Genomic DNA, 17,775 nt, shown 5'->3' with positions numbered 1-17,775 from the left:
ATTCCATGAAAAATAAATATTGATTGTAAAGGAATAACACACATGAAAAAATCATAAGTCATTCCATTGTTGTGCAGCAAAATGAGTACTGCCATCACATTTATTTCTTAAAAACAACAAAACAACACAGCACCCTAAGTGACTAACACAGTGCTTCCTAACCAGTTTATTTAATCAAATCTATTTCCCCTGTGGTTTTAAGGTACATATAGACATAGACATACAATACCAAAGATCTAGAATCGAAGACAGGAATTGTAATATTTACTTTTCATACACTGAATTTGAGACGTCCATATTTTATGCAAAGTAAACAAATATTTAGATTGAATGCAACCAATCGGCATAAAAATAAAGGCGTTCAGGCAACGTTGTTATAGGCAAAGAAAGCAGCTGCCTATGGCTGCTGAGAGCAAGACAATCGCAACAACCTCTTTGCCTACTTTGCTTATACTTTGAGCCTCAAAACCTACACTAGCTGCTACTGTCAGGGAGGGGGTTGGTTACCTGGAGTGGTGCCTACTGCTGCAGCTGTAGAGGAGCAGCTTGTCTTAGAAGCAGCAACTGTCACCTCAACAAAACACAGAGTAGTCTTACCTTAGTTCTGACAGAAAAAATATTAAACATATTTGCCGCAACTATAACATTGGTAGTTAACATGGGATATAGTTTACAAGTAATGTCAATTAATACTTAAAATTATATACATTATATCCTCATGATTTGGTTTCTGTCTTTTTTCATGCTTCTCCACCAAATACCTTTTTTCTTTTCCTTTGTTTGGATTTGGCAGAGTCCTGTCCTATTCCTCCATTCCCCAGGGCTCCTGATGGTGTTTTCCCAAGATGTTGCTGTCCTGCTGGAGCTGGGGGGGTAGGCGTAGGGGGTGGTGTATTTTCAGGAGAGTCAAGACTGGTCTTCACACTTGTAGCCTGCCCTAAGAGATGTGGCTATCGAAACAAGACATCAAACAGCTGTTATATAATCAAATCACAAAATAGAATTATTGCTTTCTTAGATTTACTCTTAGAAGAGACGCAGTACCGCATTAAGGTCATTAATTCTAGCAACTACTGTAGTATCTATATCAAAGCAATGCATGCCATACAGCACCTATTGTACTGTCACCTATTGTACTTGTCACCTACTGCTGACAAGTATGGGTGTGAACTTTTACATCCCAATCGGCAATAGAGAGAGAGGAATTTCCACCCAAGGTCAGAGAAGTTACATTTAAATATAAAGATGCTGCTAAGAATTTAACATTTGGAGCTATGATTTAGTGTCTTTCCTCTTACATCTGTAACTTCAATGTTGGTAAGCTCCATAAGAGAAGACCATGCCAATACCAGATTTCAAGAATGCCTACACTGAATTCAACAGACTACCAAACACATGCAATACTAAAATATAAAATGCATTTATTCTCACTCCCCTGCAATAATTGTTATATAAATAAATGAGAAATCAACATTTACCTCAGCTGAGTTGTGATATTGTATGAAGGTGGCAGATATGGCATGACTGAATGGGTCACCAGCCTTAGGAGCCATGTCCTGTTTAACCAGAAGGGCCATGTCCACCAACTGCAGGAGGAGAAAGAGCTAATATTAAATAGGTAGGCTTAATGATGTGGTACTCACTCTGAATGCAACTAAAAACAAAGAAGAGAGATAGGAGTTGTGGGTTGAGGCACATTATTCTTAGTATTTCTCAGTAGAAAACAAAATTACTGAGATATTTTAGCCTAAGGAACTGTCCTTTTCCACTTTTGTAAATATATGGAGTAATTTATCTACCCAAGAGGGCTTGGCTTGGCACTAAGGTAACATTTTGTTTTCCAGGAAATCCTGCTTTTTAATCCAATTGTGCAATAGGGTTTAATGAACCTCAGTGCACTGCCAAAGGTCACATAGCGAAGTATGTGGTTTCAGTTTGGACTTGAATAAAGTTCGTGCTGGACTCCACTCTCCTCTGTAAGCATTAGAAAACATTTCTATTTGTGTATCAGACGGAGGAATGCAGCATAGCACTCATCTGTCCTATAGTAAATGGAAAGACAGAAATTCTATTAACTTGGTTAGCTGAAGTAGTGACTGCTTGCTTCCAAACGTGCCTACAACACAGTCACCTGAGTTTGAAGTACATCCAAGAATTACCATTTCATACCGTTTAACTAGAGTTCAATCTGTAGGGTATGCTTCCTTACCTGTGCCACAGTCTCATATGCTAAATATGCCAAAATCTCCATTGCAACTGCATTTGGCTTTATTTCCATACTGCTACAATCCAACCAGTCACGAAACTTGGATGCTTTCTTTGCTGTCAGTTCAAACCATAAGGGAAAAAAAAAATGTTAGCAACAGGGAGGCAAAATAACGCATTTTTCCGGTCACAGAAAATTCTGCAAATGTTAAACACAGAGTGTTAATGCAATTTGATTGGCCAGGGAAGGAATTGAAAATGGAACTACTGAGGAAAGTTGATTACTTAATACACAACATTTTGAAAACCCATAAGCAGCATGGAGGAAAGAGAAAAATAGAGATGAGCAATCACACAAGAGATTTCAGAACAAGAAAGAGCCTACCTCAGAGGACAGCAGATAGGACAAATCTGATCTTGAATGTGCTGAATGGTAAAAGAAATAATAAAATTGCATCGCATCTTTGATGAATGACAGAAAAAGGGGATAGAAGAAATCAACACAAATCTGAGGTTTGGAACCCAGATAAAATTATATAATTGAGTTAACAACAGCAAAGACAAATGAAGAAGGACAGAAGAAGAACTAGGAAGTTCTGTGTTAACTGTGTAGGGATTAGGTGCTGACAAGCCAGCCAAAATGATTTGTAGAGGAGTGTTTTTAAAATGTGTGTTGGATATAAAGACATAAGGATAGATGTAGATCTGCAAATGATCAGCATTCAGACAAGAAATTCACACTGCTAATGGATGAGATCACTTAGGAGAAAGTACAGAGAAAAATATGGAACAAAGAAACATGAGAGACTTGCTGAGAGAGTAAAAGGAAGAACAAGAGATACGAAAATTGAACAGAAAAACCATAATGGAAATTCACAGAAGAAACAACAACAACAACAAAGAATGATCTTACTTAAGGCAGTGGCAGACAAGCTGATCACAGAAAGAAACCAGTTATACAGTAGTCTTAATGAGAGCTGTTTGTGAAGACAAGACAACCAAAATGTAGTAAATACAAGCTGGGAGAATCACTTGAAACAGCTTTTGCAAAGGGAACCTTCATTGAGGGATAAAAAACTGAAAACCACGTCAATAAAAATTATTTTTAGGAGGGAATGAGATCCTACGGTGCTTGATCCTTTGATGGACCTTTTCTTTTGCCTGTCTTTAAAACCACACAGAAATATGTGGTGCTGTGATTAGGAATATATATGTTCAGAACAGATCTCTTGCAGTTCCAGATTTATTCATCTGTGACCCAATTCTCATGTGTTTATATAAGTGTAAAAAGGGTTTTCTACTTTAGACAATAATTTTTATTGATGTATTAATTTTTTAATAGAATAAAGACAAAATAAGCAAAAATAATCTTTGTGTTAGTTTTGAACAAATGTTCTGCATGGCTATCTATATGTGCTATCTAGTTGAGTTCAAATTATGTAATTAAATTTGTGAGTGAGTCTCTTTTTCTACTGTGTTCTAAGCACTGTAATTCTCATTTATTAATGACATTAAATGTCAGTGAAAAAGAATTGTATAGACACAGTCATTTAAAAACACTAGGAAAACACCATCAAGGTTTTTTTTACAGATCGCAGTCCCCTGGTGAGCAACATTTGATGTGATTTTGCAAATTTAAGCTTTGTATTTGTTCTGTCTCCTCATGACAATTTTTGGGTTTTAAAAATGACTCTATCGCAAACCTCTCATTTGCTGAAGTCACCCTAATCTGAGCTATCATTGATCTAATGGCTCACAGATGTGTGATGCCAAATTATAACTAAGCTTACAAAACATACTGAATTAGGAAAAGAAATGCTTACAAAACATGTTTTTCCAACATTTGCTGACACAGAACAGTATTTCGAATGTGTCATTTATTTGCCATAAATGACTCACTCTTTCTTCGAATTTAAGTGTCCTGCTAGGAAGAACAAGATAAGGTCTCTCATTTAAAGACACCATTGTGTTCTAGTCTGCGTTGTAGGATCATGTGCTGTTTTGTCATGACTTTTACTGGCTCCCTCACCTCACTTTCTCTGACATTTGACCTAAAACCTTAGTCATCACTTAACCGCTTCTGTAATGATGTTTTGCTACATGATCAAGCCCATTAATTTACAGCTCATTATAGTTGTGGCCCACAAGTACTTCTAGTAAGTTGGTTTTCAGTGCTAGTAAAGCCCTAATTCTGTCATCATGTTATTAGTGTTGGAATGGCGTATACTGATGAATTTGGCTAATGTTGAATAAATTCCACAGCAGGAGCTTACAGCTTAAAATAGAAAAAGACTCTTTAGTAAGTTCTTTGTGTCTCTGCGGATACAGAAATAAAAGCAAAACTTGCTGCTCTTCCCTAATTTTAGATGCATTCCTAAGAACCTGCAACCATGAAAGTTTATTAATGTGCTGACTGTAACAACACCATGACAGACTTCAGGCAAGTAAGGGTGTTTTAATCCATTAACTCTTTACAAGTTCTATCTTTGCAGCAGTCCCCACCAGCACAGTATTTGAGCACATAGAAAGGCTGGTAAATAGTCAAATAAAATACTCTGCCAGACAGCCTGAAAACTATTCTAAATTAACCATTCCCAGGAGCTATGAGGACAAAGAATTTAAAGTTTTGTTATTGTGGATGAAACAAAAGTGCTTTCAAAGAATATGAGGTTCTGCTGTGTTCTCTATTACATGAAATAATAATTTAATATCTTATTACAATACAGGCGTTATAATACTTACAAAAACTCAATTGCCGACTTTCACAAAATTCTGCATACTGGACTGAGTCCATCATTCGTGTTTGTCTTTCTGCTCTCTGACAAAAGAGTAGAAGTACATGATGTACCTTATTCCAGCAAGAATTGCATTCCACAACAGAAATTATAGCAGCACAGCACCCCTGCCATAACCTTCAGCTAACGCCCTCCTCTCCCCCTAGCCCCCCCCATTAAACATGCATTGCAGTTTCAGATGCAGAAATATAAACCACAGGTTGCTTATTAGCCTTGTGCATTAAGTTTCCCAGAGGAGTGTGTGTGTCAGTTCTCATTTTAAAGATCTGCTTGCACACTCCTCACCTAAGACAGTGACGTGGGGTTTTTAGAAAAGGGCACTCTTGCCATCATCCATTTAAATACCAAGATGCACAATTTAAACTACAGCATGTGAGCAGTCTGCCTACGTGTTTACAGATGACCAGACAAATAAAACATTCTCTTAGACTGAGGCCAATGTATCCCACGCTGAGCAGAACCAAAACCATGTGCTTTTAAGATGGGAGCATTACCATTATTGGAATGAATAAATTACATCATGTTAAAGGTGCACCAGACAGAGAAGAGCATGGAAGTGCCCCTTCCCATACAGACATTCAATACCTAGTAAGTGGTAAATAATATAATAACTAAGTGGTAAATGAGTATGTCTTGCTTTCTTTCACTGTTAATCTATGCTTAGTTTTTCATGCTTCTAAACACCTGCTGGAGAAGAAACAAAAAATAGACTTAGATTAGAGTTTAAGAAAAATGGCTTAAAATGCTATCTGCTGTATTAAAGTGTAAACCAAAAGCTTGTATTTCAAAAAAGTCAAGATTATGTACAGCCTCTTCTCCATGTATTACTCTGCTGTAACTGAATCATGGTTGAAGCAGCACTGGAGGACATGTTTAAGAATGAGCACATGCCCAAATTTTGTTTACTTCAACAGAGCAGAGTTCATTTTCACAAGGTAAGGATCTGGTCTCTAGAAGAGATTAAATCCTTCACATATTAGGGGCAGGAAGCGGTAGTTAGATTAAAGAGAATGATTATCCTTTTCAGAAGCAGACAGTTTAATCAAGTCTCTTAAACAGGGAAGGCATATTGTCTTACACGTCAAGGAAAGGAATATAGCTATCTTCCAAACATAAAACAAAACATTAAACCTGGTAAGAGCAGAACTATAGCTAAGGATTCAAAGTGCTGTTGGGGGGGCTGATGCCACTGAGACTGTACTGCAGCGAGCCCACATAGCTCAAATCATCATGCACACAGAAGGTAAAGTACAGGCGTGTTTGTATAACAAACAAAAACCAAACAAAACACACACACACACAAATTTTGCTGCAAGTTCCCAAGCTCTTTTACATCTGATGAAATCAAAATTGCAGAGTTCTTTAATGTGGTTTACTGGAAAATAACAGGGCTGTTAATTAGAGTATTTGAAGGCAGGCTATACAAGAGAATTTGGTCTTAACAATTTCTCATATCAGAAAAAAAAAAATATATATATATATATATATCAGCACTTCAAAAACACGTCTTCTGTTCTGTGCCTGTTAGGTCATTCTTCTATGGCACTCCAATCCATCAATTATGAGATATTGTTGGTGGACAACACATTCAATTTAGTGGTGAAATGAACAACCAACTGTGCAGGAACATACCTGGATATTCCTTCTTCCTGTTCATCTCTATCCAGCCACTCATTTCTATTGTATTTTGAGTCTTAATCACCAGGATAGAAACTGTTCTACTACTTAAATACTTTTCTGTTCCTCTTCTATGCATTCTTGACTACATTTTGTAGAGCTGGCTGAAAATTTAAACTTATCTGAAGCAGCAATATATTCTATCGAGACATTAAGTCTAAATTTATTTTATATCCTTTAAGAAAACCTGTCATGATAACTTCAATCCTCATCCAGCATGATCAGAACAGAGATCTGCTTTGTCTCAGAATTAATTCAGCTATACTTTTCAAGACAGAAAGAACCACTAGGATAATCTAATCTTATTTTCTGCATAGCACAGGACACTTCTCACATAATTTATACTGGATTTCACAGTTCTAGATTTTCTTGCATAATTTTACTACCTTTTTTTGAAATACATCTAATTTTGATTTAAATATTTCACATATTAAGATATATCTTCTTCAAATTATTTTAAATGGTAGCTTTTTATGTAATGTGGTTTAAATTCTGCAATTATTTGTGCCTTTGCCAGTCACAAATTACTAGTTGGGTACTGCCAGATAATGATGAAATAATTTAACCATATGTGGGTAATCAAATGGACTGAACTTCTCTAAATGTGACAAAGTTTTCTTGAAATTTTACACATGGATTTTGTTTTATACAGTTTTACACAGAACTGTTGCCTGAGATCCAGATCCAGCAATCCTCCTTCTGGAGGTCTCTAGCCCAATCTCTGGTTTAAAAGAGGATTATTGCCTACATGAGATCAAATCAGCCATGGCTTACTCTAGCAAAGTCTTGAAAACCTTGATTTTGTGTCTTCTCTGGGTTGCGTAGTGAAAAAGATTTTTGATGTCCTACTTGAACCTGCCAAGCAACAATCTGTAGCTCTTGACCCACAGATCCTCTATCCTATATTTATTCTACCCAGAACTACTATGAAGATTTCGGTTCTGTTATCTTTATTAACTGTCTTCAGCAGTTGTAGGCCACTACCTAACCTCTTTTAGGCCCCTCTACCTCAGGCTAAGTAAGACTAAGTGAGCTCAGCCTCTTCTCACAGGCCATGTGCTCCAAGGCCCTCACCACCTCTCAGTAGCTTTCAGCTCAACTTTTCCAGTTTCTCAGGATTTCTGTGGGCTTGAAGGACCCCAAACAGGACACAGCATTCCAGATTTGGCCTCAACAGCATCAAGCAGAAGGGCACAACTACTTCCTTCAGTCTGACAAGCATACTTCTTCTACTGTTGCTCACAGTGAATTTTGTTTTAGCTATGATTAGAACATATTGTGTTGCCTCATATTCAGACTGATGCTGAATCAGTCAGTACTGATGCATAGGGTTACTGTCCCAGACGCAGAAACTAAATGAAGTTTCTGTTGGGCCAGCTCTCACGGTTTTCAAGACCTGCCTGGACTGAAGCTCTGTCAATCAGTGTGACAGCCACTCCTAATTTTCTATCCTTGACATATTGGCAGAATGGTCATTTTGTATCTTTGTCTGCATTTCACTGTTGATAAAGGTACTGAACAATATGGATCCCAGTATCAATCCCCAACATATTCAGTTTTTACCAGTTTCCACCTATATGTCAAGCCATTGGCTATAACCCTTCATATCCAGCAGTCCCAGCCATTCAAAGCCCTTTGCAACAACAGGGAGAGCAAAGCAAGATGACAGAGAATGTTAACATGAGGAGCTATGCTTCAAGATCTTATCAGAGCTCACAAAGAAAACAGAAATCAAGAAATGTGACAATGATATTTTAACATACAATTACAGGCATCCCACAGCATGATAGGGAAACTGCAGAGTGATCTCAAGAACAGTTATATTAAATTAAATTAAATTATTTAGCAATGGCTACTCAGCACATACAGTTAAAAACTCCTCAAAAATTGATGTTGTCAAAGGCCAGTCAATGTGCCTCACCGTGTTCACCATCAAATCATTGAAAGTTTCTTTATAAAAAGTGAAACAAAGAAACAAACAACAACAACAACAACAAACAACACTGAAAGGATTATTAAAAAAAAAAAAAAAAAAAAAAAGTCCTGTTAATGGGACACTCTCTACAGATAGTCTACAGTAGCTGTCCAAAGGCCTGAATACTGGACTTAGCTTTATTCTCACATATTAAATGAATACTTATACTTACGTTTCCTCTGAAATATCTTTTATATAGCCAAATTGTCTACATATCTGTTGAATAAAATCCCTTAATCTCTTAAATTCTCTCTTAAAGATGTCTTTCTTAAAGGTGGATTCTAGAGTGATTCTCCAAAACATCATCAAGTAAAAGAGCTCTTTACATAAATATCTGGACTATATTTTCTTCCCAATACACTCTAAAAACCAAAACATATCATGGCATGCAAACTCATAGTTCACAGGACTTCACAGCCTTTCCATCAGTCCTACCAGTTTTAGAATAGTCTACAAATAACCAGCAAATGCAGAAAAAAACAAATAGATAGGATAGGTATATGATCTTCAAAGCAAAGCAGAAGACAACAGGTCATCTGTCTTCTTCACTTCTCAAGATTATAAACTGCAAATATCTTCTCTTACATCATCCCTGCTTTAGAAGAATTTAATGTTCTCTTATATCCACATTTCTAAGGTATATTTGATAAACTCAAATTGAATGAATAACATTAGATAAAAAGGGAGGAGAAAGATTGTGCATATAACCGCACACAGAGTTACTCCAGGCCAGAAGAGTTTCAAAGAAATAGCATTCAACTTTGGTCAAGACATAGGAAGGCTGTGAAAACTCAATAATCTGTATGTAATGCTTCCTTTTAAATCCGTAGAATACCCACTTGCTATTTTTTATAGTCTATCTTTTTTTCCAACTATCCTTTCAGCTGCTTTAAATAAGAAAGAGCTTAAATTTTATTCAAATGAAATTTTCTAAATTCTCTTCTTGGAAAGAGCATCAAGTCACTCCAGCAAAGGTGAAGTCCTCTTTCATCTGTATAAAAGCAAGTTTGCTGAGTCTTTTCTATATGATGAAACACCAAAACCCTATGGCCATGCTGCCTTGAAGCAATCTCAGCTTGAAACAATAAATGACATGAATGACACAGTCCCACTGGTTCATCAAAATATATTAAATATATACATATATATGTATATTTTTTTCACTCCCTTTACAGTAGTACTAGTTACTCTCAGCAGTTAAGAAGCTGAATTACGTGGTGTACAACAGTGTTGAAATACTTTGCATGCTTTCCTTGGAACATGCTGAAGGATGCAGTAGATATGACCTGGCACAGTAAATGTATGTTTAGTCTTCCAAAAATGTGTTGCATTATAAACCTTCTTGCATCATGAAGAACAATAAAAGACTAAACTTTGTGAACAGAAAGAAAAGGTAAAGAGCTGAATACTGTCACCTGCCATGCAGGATGAAAAGAACCTTATTTTGATTCCATTTCAAAGCTGTCACACTTGACATCTTTTTTGGGGGGGAAGAGGCCAAATATTAACTTCCTTACTAACTATTCAGTGTTTGAAGAAAATGTGTTGGATAGCTACTAAGCTGGAACATTTGAAAAACTCACACAGCATGTCTGGGCATCCCTGGGCTGGCAACAATGAAGATGCTGGGTTCCCAGACTGCTTGCATATTCATATTGTGGCGTAATTTCCTGATTTTCTTTTGCTGAAGACCTTCTCCCTGTGCACCTATTATGGTTTCAAAGGAGCTAGGTGACCAGTCTAGAGAGAAAAACAAAATTGCCCTGCAGTGGCTGATATTACTAGAAAAGCATGCCACTGCTTTGAATTCTAAGTCTCCATGAAGCATACACATTATCTTCTGCATATGATTTTTTTCCAGTTAGACTAGAAAATAACAGAATGCTGTATGCTGTACGTGACAGCTCACAGGCTGAAGGTCAAAAATTGCCTACATTAAAATAATTATAATTTGTGAAACAAAGCACAAAGTAGCTCGATATTGAAAAGCTTGCATAATATGATGAAAGCACATTTTTATTCTCTGTATCTTTAAATTATCTGAAATTATCACTATCTGAAGATTTCTGCTACATAAAGGAAAAATGCATTTACTCTTCTAAGAATGACTTGAATTGGTAAACAAAGAAAAAAAGGCATTTTAAGAGTAAGCATTTTCAAAGTTTAAGCTTACTCAGAGTTTTATACAGAAAATAAAAATGTCACCCGGGGAAAGATCAATAGCTTTTGTAATGCAATACTTGGTTTGGCTATTAAACACAGACATACAGGAGATTTTTATCATTTTTACCCTCCTCTTATAGAACATACCATACATTCTCAGTAACCATTAATCTGAACAAGTCTGAGTAACAAGCTTGAGGCCTTTGATGTAATACCATTTTGAGAGCTCCTGTGTTTAGTACAAAGTTCCTCATATCTTCATTACTAGAATAAAACATGAGGTCTTTTTCAGGTAGACCAAGAAGATTTCCATTTTAATGTATTTGCACAGTTATAACTAGTAATAAAAGTTCTGTTTTTTTTTTTGTTGTTGTTTTTTTGTTCTCTACATTACTAGTGCTCTCCTACCCCCCAGTAAACACAATTTAAGACTTTAAGAACCTTTAAAATCTTAAGAACTGTTGCAGAGATGCTAGGGTGCTATTACTTTAACTGCAGTGAAAGCAAGCCATGGATGACGCTAAATATAAATCAAAATAAATAGTACTTTTTTCATTATAGAAAACTGGATATTTACTGTTTATGGACAAAAGATGGTATTCACTTAATGAAGTTAGACATCTACAGTATGCTAATTAATCATCTAAAGTACATTTATGATCAAAAAGATATTAAGGTACTTTCAGAGACCAACTTTTTCCTAAACTAGATGTTCAAAATAAGTCAGACTAATCACTTCTATGGATTTGTCTGAAGTTCATCCACTGTAGACATCAGCAATGGAGTTCTGTGGACACTGGCTTCAGTCCAAATTACAAACATCCTCCAAAATGCAAGAGGAATCCTACTCTGAGAGTGATAACTGAAGGATATCATCACCAATAGGGCAACACAAAAGCCAAGATTAAAGAATGACTCAGGAAATTTGGTTCCACAAAAGCAGCTTTGTACCCTAGGCGTTCATTAACTCCTGCCATCATCCTCTAAGTATTTAAAAATGTAAGCTAACAAAGCAGATAAGTATGGGGAGGGGAGCTGGCAAGACAATTTAAGATTATATACAAATTTCAAGGAAATTTTAAAGAAAGAAAGCAAATGGAAATGCACACACAGTAACAAAATGAATGGAGTAATTCCCAGTAGTCATGATCTCATTGCTTAAGGAATAAATAATGCTGGTCTCCTGATAGGAACTCACCACTGCTCTAACACTTTGCCTTTGAACATATGCAAAATCCTTACATACTGTCTTTATTTGAACCAGCTCCATAACATATCCAAATTCCTTGTCTAAATTTATTACTGCTAGTCTGAAATGTGGAGCTGGAACCTGTAAACAAAACATTTCCAGTTCATGAGATACCTTTAATTTCTACAGGAAGATATTTTTTTTTTTTTTCTGCTATTATAAGCGGCATCATGAATTTTGTAAAACTACATGTTAAATTTATGGCTATCTTCTACCAGTGCTTTCCAAAACCCGTAAAATATTTTTGGATAGAATATGCTATCAAACTTAAAAAGTTAAGTGGAATTTATTATTATATTTAAAAGACTTATCTTCCCTCACTTTTCGGACTGAGGACACTGTAGCACCTTTCTGTGGTTTCCATCTGGCTGTACATCAAAAACTTTATGTCAGGTTAATATTCGGATACCTTTATGTCTTCTGGATAGCATTCTTCTGAACACTTATCCTAACTCTGTATCAATTTATAGGTGAGGTTAATATAACCAGCTTTAGCATCTCACAAGTAAAGCTGTCAGTCATCAAACTAGGCATCACTGCGTAGTCTGGGATATACAAACAGCAAAGCACTCCCCTTTGTACATTTAATTTCAAATTTACAATCAAAATCATAATCTGTTTAAAAATAATTCATTTATAGAGGTTCACTTGTAAGCTGGGAGAAACTTCAAAAATATTTCAAGTCTACGACTAGAGATACGGATAGATGGATAAATAAAAGGGCAGACATTAAAAACTCTCTTAAAAATGTGTACTTAGGTAATATTTAAATTGGATTCTATGCAAATGTCTTGCAATTATGTCCCATCTCAAAAATCCTCATGAAACTCTCACCCTCATGATATTTCCACCATCGTTATCTGCAGATAGCTTGGTTTTGAACCCAATATGGGTACAGCCACTTTCATCCAGAATTGATAATGCAGCCCTGAACAACTCAAGAGCTGCCTGACAACCTGATTCCTTGAATCCACACTCCTTCCACATGCTACTGAAATCCTCCTCACACTATGCTGATGTTTTTTTGGTCTTGTTGGCAGTAACTCATGGGGTATTTTTTTGCTTAAAGGCTGTTTATGGCTTTGGATGGAGACTGGCTTGGAGGGGCACATGCACACCATGCCTTGCACACTTGCTCACCATGCTGGGTGTAGAAGAGCCCTGGAGGATCCAGTCCTGCTCCTACCAGTCCAAATGGAACAGTACAAGGTGCAAGGGGCTGCTTCAACCTCAAATTCACCAGTGAGAGATCGACCCTACACAGATTAGTCTTGGTGAAACTGAATTTCCAGACATATTCTGCCTGGTCACTCACCCACTGCATGTCCAGAATTATTCCAGCCATGACTTGTTATGCAATTAGTAAAGCTAATTAAGCTGGACAGTAGTAAGTTCAGGAAAAGCCAGGGACAGGCCCTCTTGTTTGCTGGTTTTAATCATTGAATAAAAGTAAGACAAGAAGCTTAATTTTAAAAACATGCAACTCAAATATCTGTCCTGTTACTAGCTGGTATCAATGTGCTTCCAAAAATAGATCAGAGAATTTGCTAACGTTAAATGAGAAGAAGGAGGAAGTCCTCAAGAGCAGCTGACATAAGCCCTTACACTGAAAAGAAAGGAAAGGAATGCAAACTTATAGTACATATTGATAAACAGTACCTGTGATAAATTTTGTTATTCTGCAAGGCACATCTCTGTAATTCTTTGTGCATCAGACCTGCTGACAAGTACTGCAAAATGCCCTCCTGGATAATCCTCTGGAGCTCCACACTAAAACAAGGTGCTAAGACAACTAAGGAAAATTTTGACTAGGAGAAACTTAAATAACTGATTGACTAAAGGACTAAATTTCAGGCAACATGGGCAATACATATTCATTTTAGTCCTCTTAGCTAATTTGTAAATATCGTAATTCTGCTTTTTCCCTTACAATCAGTAAGAAGGGGTATTTATTATTTCCAGTGAAATAGCCAACTGTCACAGTATCTGTCGTTCCTGGGGATGTCACCATCACACCCAAGACATTACTATTGAAAAATTGTTTCTTGAGAAATTATGTTTAAAAACTTCCTACAGAATGGCAGAATACACACGCATGAAGTCAAGAAATTCAAGACACAGTATTTTTGCTATGTGCATAATTATTTGGTGTGCCTTACAGCAATCCACTTCAGAAGTCCGACTTTGGTCTTACAATCCATAAATGAAATCCTGGTTCTACAGTGTCCACAGTCAAGCTGCATTTAACTTCAACTGGAATGGGTTACCCAGGGAAGTGGTGGAGTCACCGTCCCAGGGGGTGTTCAAGGAAAGGTTGGACGTGGTGCTTAAGGACATGGTTCAGTGGGTGACATTGGTGGTAGGGGGGTGGTTGGACCAGATGATCTTGGAGGTCTCTTCCAACATTAATGATGCTATGATTCTGTGAAAAGCTGTAAGACCTCACCCTACGAACAGCTTCCCTAACTTAGCGTTGCATCTGGTGCAGATGGTCAGCACCCTCCTGTGAAAGGAAAGCAGAAAAATGGACTTTCAAAATGGAACATTGATTTTTTTTTGATATGCTCTCAGGTACAGATTAGAAATCCAAGTTAGACTCAATATATTAATTTTGCAGCCACATTTCTTAAAGCCTTCCACTTGCAGAAGTTTGCTGCTCCCCAGCAAATCAACTCAGAAGGTTTTTGGGAATGAAAATAGGCTAGTGTGGATCTGGAGAGAACTTGGCTGCTGCTAAGCAGGCTGGGTTCTGCCATAAATTCACAACAGTTTTGACTCTTGAGCTAGGACTCACTTCCCACAACACTGAGATGCTGTTCAAGAGACTGTAACCAGAGAACAAGAAATAGCAGTACTCAAATGTGTATTCTGACTTCTATAACACAAGAAGTGTGCACATGAACATTTCACATTCAGCTTGTGACACTTACACCACAGGGTCCAATTCTGTGGTCAGACTTTTATCCATTTTAGAAAAGTCTTTCTAATTTGAGAATTGCAAGATAGGGAGCTCCAGATAGAAATCAAATCATGAAATTCGGGGAATAAGTGAGTCACACATAGAGTTAAAAAGGAAATGCTTCCCTCTGAAAAACAGTGACCGCTGCATGTAATCTGCATGAATTTTTATAAAGACTGAGCAACTTTCTCATTAGGAAGCCCAAAACAGCTGATAAGAGACCTCTCTCAGCCTCACAGGCTGCATTTGGCTGCCTGCTGCCTCTTGGCCAGCTCAGGCTCCTCCACTAGAAAAAGAACAGCACTTCAATACCTAAAACTCCTACCTCATTTCTGTCACTACCTTGATGTCTGAGCATGTTAGAGTGCAAGTGAAGGCTGAATTAATTGCCTTTCAAAGCTTGTTTCACAGTTGCAAAGCTTGCAGAAGGTCAAGGAGAAAAAAAGCAAAATCAAAACTGCACAAGCAGACCCCAAAAATTCATTGTCTGAATTGAAAGGCTTTGAACAAAAACACTGGTGTATTTTTTTTTATTATTATTTATTTATGAGGTCCTCATTCATGGCACTGAACGAAATCTGTCCCAGTGTGAATAATTTATTAGTCAAATGCTAATGACGGTGTGACACTTGCTATTTATTTAACTATGCAAAATACTCTATGCTGCTGTTTGTTATTGTTTCTCAATTTCTGTAAACATGAGAAAATTTATCTTCATAGCATTCTTGTGAGCATTATCTCCACTATATAGTTGAGAAGTAGAATCATAAAAAGATTATTTTCCCAAAGGCAATGTTTTATTCTGCAAATGCTTCTCTTTCATTGACTTTCCTTTTTTTCTTTTTCTAATGTTAGGGATGAGAAAGAAAATGTTAAAGCTAGGGATTTAAGAAAATGATTTAGCATTTGGAAGTAAGTTCATTTGAACCGTCAGCTAATTTGGAACAATCTATTTATTTAGGCCCTTACACCATGCCTATTGATAGATATACCACAAAATTATTAGGCGTTTACATAAAGCCAAAGAGACATATGCTGTCATTAATTCAAAACAATCACCACCAGTCAAAGTCACTCCAGGAGTTCTCTTAATGAACAACCCCATTCCCTCCTCCTCCAAATCCCTCCATCCCCAACAAAAAAAACACCAACAGGGCAAATCTCAAAAAATGTAATTTTGAATTGTATAAAACCTTCACAATAACTCTTAAACTAATTACTTACATTTTAGTTTGTGTAAGAAGATGAACTGAAACATTTAGATCACGCTTTACTGATACCTCATTTTAAAACAGAAAATTTTGAATTATTAACAAAAAATGCCAGATTTTTTTTTTTTTTAATTTGGTTAAGAACAGAGGAATAGTTTGAGACTCTTTCAAGGTTGAAATTCAAAGTGAAACTTAGTGCCTTGTGAAAAACTATGCAAATATATACTGGCAGCTTTTAGTATCTAAAATGTAGATGTTCTGTATTAGTGAAACAACAGTTTCTTAACAGAACCCTTCCAGTAAATCATATTTTATATAATCCCAGCTAGTCTGTGGCAAAACAAACTAAAATTTTGTTTTATGAATCTTCATGAGTCAGTTACCTTCAACAGAAGAAACAGGACCTATGTATCCTCATCTCCTGCTCTGTAATACCGACTGTCCCCTCCATCCCTTACTGTTATCAACCCTTCATGTATTTATAAAAATGACAATAGTTTTGATGGGATTTTGTTTTTAATCCTGAGATTAGGGAGTGAGAGCAAAGAGCACCTACTGTATGTGGATTCATTACCATAAGCTTTACTGATAGTTTATCCTGTTTCCTAATGAAAACAACAAAAAACCCACCGTGTCTCTATTAAAAAGCAATCAGATTTGCTATGCTGGTGACACTTTAAAGAGCACATTATGTGGGAAAACAAAATAAACATTTACCCTGGCAAATGAAAGTGAATTTGGGTTTTGACATACTTGGCAGGAAGGCAGAATTATATTCATGTCAAGTATGCAGAAAAGCTAATATAATATTTAAATATTTGCTTAACTAATATAGAATTAAAAACAACACATTAGAAGAAACATTTTTTGTGAAACATTTTAAAGTTTTTTAGTATAGGCTACTCCACAAAAGTAATATGCTCAGCTGAAATTTCAGACTTCTACAGCCTTTGTTGCACATTCCATTTTCTTGTAAAGTGGTAAAGTGTCTTCGTATTATACTGACAAGTCTTATATTTCCAAGACAAAGGCAGTTCTTATACTGATGGTTTAACTTGATAATGAATTTATGCAGCTTTCCAGAGAAACAGCCCTTGAGAATCAGAATCTTACAAATATTGATATAATGAGCTAATGTTAACACTATCTTAGCTCAACCCTACAGCACTCTTTGTGGTTCAGTATTTTACCCATGCAATTGTTTTAAAACTCCTTTAATTTGCTACAGGACGTAAATCATTGAAGACGGACCTTCATATTGCTCAGAAGGTATCTGAATGCTGTATGTCAATGGCTGCTGAAATCCTCAATCAATTCTCAGCTCTAATTCGTAAATTGTGCTGTATGAACGGAGCACCACAGACCTCCACTTTTACGCATTTTGAGAAGCATGTTAGATAGAGCGATGCAGTGTGTTTTTTTTTACCTCCAAGAGAATTTAGATGCGCTGTATGTGGCTATTGGACTTTCCTTTAGAGGAGTAAGTCTAAATTTATACTAGCTGCATATATATATATATATTTAAAAAAAAAAATTACAAG

At 36.4% G+C, this 17,775-nt stretch overlaps 1 protein-coding gene across 2 annotated transcripts in view; it reads right to left on the bottom strand.

The window, feature by feature from the left end:
• SUPT3H (SPT3 homolog, SAGA and STAGA complex component) overlaps window positions 1–17,775 on the bottom strand; it is a 280,831-nt gene that overhangs the window by 61,179 nt on the left and 201,877 nt on the right. For both annotated transcript variants that reach the window (XM_035321095.1, XM_035321094.1), the window contains exons 7-10: window positions 4,948–5,023; window positions 2,210–2,322; window positions 1,479–1,586; window positions 762–950 (exon numbers count right to left, since the gene is read on the bottom strand). In XM_035321095.1, the coding sequence (XP_035176986.1) occupies window positions 762–950; window positions 1,479–1,586; window positions 2,210–2,322; window positions 4,948–5,023 (486 nt within the window). The remainder of the gene's footprint in view (window positions 1–761; window positions 951–1,478; window positions 1,587–2,209; window positions 2,323–4,947; window positions 5,024–17,775) is intronic.

Source organism: Oxyura jamaicensis, chromosome 3 (genome assembly GCF_011077185.1).
Source record: "Oxyura jamaicensis isolate SHBP4307 breed ruddy duck chromosome 3, BPBGC_Ojam_1.0, whole genome shotgun sequence".
In the NCBI taxonomy this organism is placed as follows: domain Eukaryota; kingdom Metazoa; phylum Chordata; class Aves; order Anseriformes; family Anatidae; genus Oxyura; species Oxyura jamaicensis.
This window is presented reverse-complemented; position numbering and strand designations above follow the sequence as displayed.